The 7,630-nt window shown below is 26.3% G+C and overlaps 1 protein-coding gene across 2 annotated transcripts in view; it reads left to right on the top strand.

Annotated features, from left to right (window-relative positions):
- Positions 1–7,630, top strand: part of LOC117169038 (DNA fragmentation factor subunit alpha-like) — a 36,740-nt gene that overhangs the window by 21,616 nt on the left and 7,494 nt on the right. Inside the window, exons 2-3 of one of the 2 annotated variants that reach the window (XM_033355117.1) lie at positions 3,042–3,209; positions 6,990–7,281. In XM_033355117.1, coding sequence (XP_033211008.1) covers positions 3,053–3,209; positions 6,990–7,281 — 449 coding nt within the window. In that variant the 5' untranslated portion in view covers positions 3,042–3,052. Of the gene's footprint in view, positions 1–3,034; positions 3,210–6,989; positions 7,282–7,630 lie in introns of those variants that run through there. The other variant, XM_033355116.1, reaches the window with a different exon arrangement.

Here is a 7,630-nt window from a genome sequence, read left to right as displayed (position 1 = left end):
TCACAGAACTTTAAAATTCCTTAAAATTGAAAAAAATTATTTGAAATACCTTCAAATTATATTTAAATCGATTAAAAATTCCTTGGAATCTTTTAAAGTATCCTAAAATATTTCAAATCTTTTGACGGTTCCTTTTCATTCAAAGTGTTTTATCCAAATATATTTCACAATCTTTCCCCTATCCCCCCCTTTTTTTTAAGATTCCCTCTTTTATCTCCTGTTTTTCAAAAACTTATTTTTTTATTGAAGATTGAACTATTTTGGTGAAATTTTGTTTTTTAATGTTTGAAAATTATTTTTTGTAACTTAAAATTTAACTATTCCTTTTTGGGTTAAAAATGAACTTTTTATTGAAAATTCGAGTTTTTTGTAGAAAATTAATTTTTTTGGAAGATTAATCTTTTTAGCTAAAAATTAATATTTTTGTCTAATTCACTAATTTGGTAGAAAATTGGCTTTCTTGTTGAAAATTGAACTATTTTGTTGAAAATTCAACGTTTTTATAGAAAATTAATTTTTTAACTCAAATTTCGACATTTTGGTAGAAAATTAAATTACTTAGTTGAGAGTTGAACTAATTTATTAAAAATTAATAATTTTTTGGGAAGATTCATCATTTTGGTGAAAAATAATTTTTTTGTATAATTCAACCATTTTTGTAGAAAATTAACTTTTTTACTGAAAATTGAATTGTACTATAAAAGATTCTTTTTTTTTCAGTTGAACATTAAACTTGTTTGGTTAAAAATTCAATGGTTCGGTTGACAGTTAAATTACTCTTTTAAAAGTTAATTTTTCGTACGATCGAAACATTTAGTTCGAAAATAATCATTTTCTCAAAATTCGTTTTGGGGTTTAAAAATTGAATTGTTTTGTTGAAAATTCATATGTTCGAATTGAAAATGCAACTTTTTAGTGGAACATTCATTAATTAGAAGAAGATTTATTGTTTTTAGATCAAAATCATTTTTCTTTGTATAATTCAACAATTTGGTACAAAATTCACTATTTGTTGGAAATTCGACTTTTTGTTGAAAATTCGACTTTTTTGTTGAAAATTCAACCATTTTAGTTAAAAAATAATATTTTTGTATAATTCACTAATTTGGTAGAAAATTGGCTTTTTTGTTAAAAATTGAATTGTAGAAATCTTTTTTTTGTCAAACATTAAACTATTTTGTTGAAAATTAAAATTTTTCTTGTAAATTCATATTGTCAAATTGAAAATGCAACTTTTCAGTGGAACATTCATTATTTCGTGGAAAATTAATTGTTTTAGTTAAAAATGATTAACTATTTGTTGAAAAATCGAGTTTTTTGTTGGAAACTAAACTGCTTGGCTGAGAGTTGAAATATTTCTTAAAAAATTAATTTAATTGCTTGAAAATTGATTTTTTCAACTCAAAATTTTACTATTCCGTTTTTCGTTGAAAATTCAACAATTTTTTTAACTCGAAATTCGCCCATTCCATTTTTGGTGGAAAATTAATTGTTTTTTTTTTATGAAACTGCAAATATTTGGTTGAAAGCTTATATATTCTTCCGTAATTTGGTCTTTTTTTATATACAATTAATCTTAATAATAGATTTAATGCTTTCACGATGATTCATTTCGATAAAAAGAGATATTTCGGAAACCGAAATATCTCTTTTTATCAAAATTAATCTTGTTGGTTAGAAATTCAACTACTTGGTTAAAAATTGAAATTTTTTGTTAATTTTTTTTTTGAAGAATCATGATTTTAGTTTAAAATTTAATATTTTTTTTAACTCAACTGTTTTGTAAAAAGTAATATTTTTTCGTCGATATTCTAAATATTTGTTTTTTCGTCTTCTTGGTCAAAAGTTGATATTTGTAGGTTGAAAATTCATCTATTTTGATATACAAGTTATTGGTTAAAAATTTCACTACTTTGTTGAAACTTCTTCTCTTTCGCTTGAAAATTCAATTATTTGGTTGTAAATAAAACTGTTTGGTCTCAAATTAATTTTCTTATTTGTTGAAAATTCAACTATTTCGTTAAAATATTATCTTTCTTGTGTCTTATTTTACGCATTTCGCGAATGTAATTGAGCAGAAACTGTGGACTTAAAAGGGGATATGGGTGTTAATATTTGTGACGTCTTGCATTTTTTTCTAATGTTTTTTTATAGTTAAAAAAAATTTTAAACACAAAAATAACTATAACAAAGATGATATAAAAAGTTTCCAATAATAAATTAAATACCCTTTCATACCTAAAATTGATTAATAAAGCGCAGTGATCTCTGCTATTTATATTCGGGGAGGAATTAAAAAATGCTGTCCCAGAAAATTCCGTCTAGGAAAAAATGTGTTTGTTTTCAAGAATAATTTGAGTTTAAAACTCTAAGCGGTGATTATAATCTTGAAGATAATCTTAAGAAGAAAAAAAGATTGGGTAGTGGGGTAGGTTTATTGATTTCTGTCTGGTGCCATGTTGGGAGGGTTCACTGTTAGGGGTGTCTAGTGTCTGTATATACGCAACGGTTATCAGAGTGTATAAATAGGAGGGGTGGTTGCACCATTGACCCAGTGTTGCTTTGTCACACAACCAGTGACAACCAGTTTCTTCATAAGTTAAAACTTTAAAACACCAAAGCCTTCCTCATTTTTTTTTTTTATCAACATAAGTAACATTGTTAAAATCGTTATAAGACCCCAGTGGAACCAAATCAACCCTGTACAATCCTAAAAAACACTGCCCTTAAACCACCAATTTTCTCATCACCTTTTATATCCAATAATACACAATCTCTTGAGTGCTTCAAGCTTTTCCAAAAGAGATTATTCTACCAGAAAATAATAGTTTTGACAACACTGTGCTCAATGTGCATCGAAAGTCAGATTTTGAAATATTTGAATCTGAAAGGCACGAGAGTGTCAACGCATTCGTCTCAAATTTCGTCTCAACCATCTTCGAAAGTTTTGTCTAAACTTTCGATTTAAGGAATTGAAGTAGGCTAACGAAATTCAATCGCTAGAGCTTAATTATCTACAAATATTCGTATTGCAATGGCAGAGACAGCAGTCATGTCAAAAGGATCTGGAAACCCTTACAAAATAGTGGATCATCTGAGAGAACGCAGGAAAGGAATCACTGCTTCTTCGTTGGAGGAATTAACCAACGTGGCTAGAACTCGTCTTGCTTTTCCGGATGGACAACTTACTATTGTTCTCGAACAAGATGGTATGTTTGACTTTTTTTTATAGTTAAAGTTAAGTTTACTAATTTATTTAACACGACTCAACATTCGATTCCTTATTTAATTTTGTGAGCAGTTCTTCTGAAAGTTTTGAAATCTGAGAACAAAATACAGGTCTGCTGCAGGTCAGGTAATTCCTGAAAGTTAAGGAATTTAAAACTTGTTTTAAACTAAAACCATGATTCTTCGGAAAAAAAAATTAACAAAAAATTTCAATTTTTAACCAAGTAGTTGAATTTCCAACCAACAAGATTAATTTTGATAAAAAGAGATATTTCGGGTTCCGAAATATCTCTTTTTATCAAAATGAATCATCGTGAAAGCATTAAATCTATTATTAAGATCAATTGTATATAAAAGAAGACCAAATTACAGAAGAATATATAAGCTTTCAACAAAATATTTGAAGTTTCATAAAAATAAAATAATTAATTTTCCATCAAAAATGGAATGGGCAAATTTCGAGTTAAAAAAATCAGGGAATGTCAAGAAAAAACTTACAAAATCAGGTAATTTTCGATAAACTGAACTTGAAGTTAATTTTATTATTTTCTTGAAATTCCACAATTTTGTTAAAGATTCGTTATTTTTTGTTGAAAATTCGTCTTATTGGGTTGAAAAGTAATCTGCTCTGATTGGGGATTCAACTATTTTGTTGCAAGTTCATTTTTTTTCTTAATTAAATTCTTTTTAGTTTAAAATAAAAATATTTTTTTGTTGAAATATCAATTAGTACGTTGTTTATTATTATAAATGATCTTTTTTGGTACAAGATTCAACTGCTTAGTTAAAGATGGAGTTATTTTCTTAAAAATTCATTTTGTTGTTGTTGGTGATTCATCATTTTAGTTGTAAAACCCTTTTTTTCGTTTGTTCAAAATTGAACTACGTTGGTGAAAATTTTTTTATTAATTTTTTAACTGACAATTTAACTATTTAATTTTTTGCCGAAAACTTTTTATTTTGATAGAAATAAAATCTTCTTGGTTGAAAATTCATCTGTTTGGTTGGAAATTTAACTATTTGGCTTATAAAATTATTTTATTTCCTTGAACACTATTTTTTCACTTAAAATTTAACGATTCTATTTTAAGTTGAAGATTTATCTATTTTTAGTGAAAATCCATGTGTTTTGTTGAAATTTGTCTTTTTGGGTAGAAAATTAATTTCTTAGTTATGAATTCAAATTTATCAATTTAACATATTAGTTGAAAATTATTTTCTTTGACTGAAAATTGAACTATTCTATTTAGTCTAACATTAATTTTATTTAGTAAAAAAATTTTGTTACTACAAATTTAACTATTATATTTTTGAATTAAAAATTAATTCCTTTCTTTGAATATTTAACTATTTTCTTACAAATGTGTCTTTTGGTAGAAATTTCATAGTTTGGGATGAAAGTTCAATTATTTCGTTAAAAATTAGTTTTTTTTTTATTATGATTCATCATTTTAGTTAAATATTCATGTCTTTGGTTGAAAATTTAATTTAATTTAACTATTGTATCTTTTCTTGAAAATTGATCTTTTTTAGTTGAAAATTCGTCTTTTTGGGGTTTAAAATTTAATTCTTTTGGCAGAAAATTTATATTTTTTGATTGAAAAATGAATTGTTTTGCAGGAAATTCGCATTTATTGTTTGAAAATTCAACATTTCAGGTGAGATTTATTTTCTTTGTTGGACAAAAAATCTTTCTTGGTTGAAAATTTAACTAGTTTAATAAAAAATTGCTTTTTTTGTCGGTGGAAAATTAATTGCTTTAGCTAAACATTCAATTCTTTCATTTTGTGTTCAAAATTTTCAAATTTATTTAGATAAAATTTAATTTAATTTCAGTATGTTATCAAAAAAATTGTTTCAAACATAATCCAAAGCAAAAATTATTTGCATTAACATTATCGATTTCCTAGTTGTAAGGTTGTTTTTATTCCTAAAAAATTTTAGAGTTCATTTTAAACTCACAAAATTAAAAAAGAATTTGAATTTTTATTTATACCAAGTTGACTTTTTGCATTCGAAAACTTAAAGTTATGAAGCATGTTAGTTTAGAAGTTTTTGAATTTGAAAGAACTGAAAATTGAAAACTTTTAAACAGTTTGAAAGTTTTTTTAATTCAACACGTTTTTATTTAATCTGTCGAATAAGTCTGAAAATTATTTTTTCAGCTTATATTTTATAACAAATAAAAAAAATGTATTTTTAAATAAAAATCAGTCAGATGGACGATTCTTCAACCATATACATCAATTTTCAACCAAATAGTTAAATTTTCTACCAAATTGTTGAATTTTCGAGCTGCAGATATGAATTTTGAACCGAAACAGATTTTTTTTAACCATTAAATTTTTCATTTTTTAATTTAAAAAAAAGAACAATTACTTAATATTTAGAAATATCTGACTGTTCATTTAAAATCAGTAATTGTAAATTAAATATTCAAAACCAAACAAAAACTACGTGCACTGACAATATCTGGCTATTCGTATTAGAATTTCGTTGAAAATAGCCCGCGGCCCAATTTTAAACAAAATATAGATTTTGGCAGATTTTGAACAAAACATGAAGAAACTTTTTAAGAATTTTGAAAGGTTTCAGAATAATAATTAAAATAACATAGGAAAATTAAAATGGTTTTTTATTTTAAAAATGTAATTTTAAGAGAATATTCAAAAAGATTTAAAAAGATTTACCAAATTATCCGAAAGAAATTGTTTTTAATTTGGCAGAATTTAAAAAAAATTGTAAGAAAAATTCTAATCATTTAAAAGATGTTTAAAAGTTCTGAAATATATCAAAAATAATTTAAAATTTGAAAAATGTAAAACAACATGTGTATATGTTTAAATATTTCGAAACGCAATGTCGAAGAATTTTAACAATTTAAAAAAATATTTTAACTTTTAATTTAAGAAGTGTTCAGTTTATAACAAAAATTTCTTCGTTTATTTTTTCAATTCATTGATTGATCCTTCAATTAAAACGGCCACTAAGTCTTGAAAGCACTCGTCTCTAGAATTTTTAAAGCTTCTCTGAAGCTTAAAAACGCTCGACACTTTAAGCTTGAAAATGTTTTCAATATAATTTTTTTTCAAATCTTTTAAATAGTAATTTGACTTAACCCTTAAAGGGCACACTTCCGTAAAATTACATAAAGAGCATAAATAACAATTACATAAAATTACATAAGAGGGTATTCAAACGTGTGCTGCGCCGACGGTATTGGATAGTGTTTTTTACAAGAAAATCAATTAATGATGTTTAATCTATCTAACTTAAGAAAAAAATGATTTCATAACAGTTTTTAAAATTTAAAGTAGTTAAAAAAATCCTTGTTGAAAAAAAATAAAAAATGATTTCTTTCACTCTAAAATGCACAACTTTTTAAGTTTTTGATAATTTTTCTTAAAATTTTACTTGAATACTTCCGAGATACGGCGGTTTAAAAATAAAATTAGTCTTATAGTGTTCGTTCCAAAGAAGGTATTTATTCTAAAAAATAAAAGCTTAAATTCAATAAAAAAATGAAACACCGTAGTTTGCGTGATCAAACGATTTTATTGATCTTAGACTGCGTATAAAAATGATAAAAATCAAAATTATGTGAAAATGACATAGAAAAATAGGTTTTTATGTCATTTGTTAATCTGGCGCGATATTTTCCATTTTCTTGAATTTGGTACGTTTTGTTAAAGCGCAAATAAGTCGCTGGGTGTTATACACCCAGTATGCCCTTTAAGGGTTAATTTTATGGTGATTTGCAGGTACTGAAGTCGACGATGAAGAATACTTTGCAACACTTGAAAGAAATACAAATTTAATGGTCCTACACGGAGATCAAAAGTGGATGGCGGTTGGTGGAAAACCAGCTTCGCGTTACATTGTCGTAGATGATGTTGACAACGCTGAAGGTTCAAGAAGACATCGATCGCCATTAGAACCTTTAGTATCATCCCTTCATGGGGATCCATCTCACATTTCTCTACTTGGTGGACACGATCTCGAGCTCCTCAGTGACATGGATCCAGACAGTCTAGCTGATATCATTCCTGACAAGTAAATAATTCAACATAAAATTATCCTTTAATTAAAACAGACTTCTCACTATTTTCGCTATTCCCCTTTTTTTAAAGAACTAGGAAAAACTTTCTTCAGAAAAACAGCTCGGTTCATTTTCCATTTTAAAAAAAAATAGATTTTACAGAAAAATCTTATACAGGGTGGACACGCTGGGGCTTACATACATGGCCAGTTGAATGCTACCCGAATTGCACAATAGCAGGGTAGAAGCCATTACACAGGCGTATTTTTATATTTCGCGCCTTTAAAGTTGCATTCGGATCGGCCATTCGGCCAAGTCCGTGCATCTTCGGATCAAGTTTATGAGAGTTTCCATGGTTGCGTT

Source organism: Belonocnema kinseyi, chromosome 3 (genome assembly GCF_010883055.1).
Source record: "Belonocnema kinseyi isolate 2016_QV_RU_SX_M_011 chromosome 3, B_treatae_v1, whole genome shotgun sequence".
NCBI lineage: Eukaryota > Metazoa > Arthropoda > Insecta > Hymenoptera > Cynipidae > Belonocnema > Belonocnema kinseyi.
The sequence above is the reverse complement of the archived record's forward strand: the minus strand, read 5'-3'. Positions and strand labels throughout refer to the sequence as shown.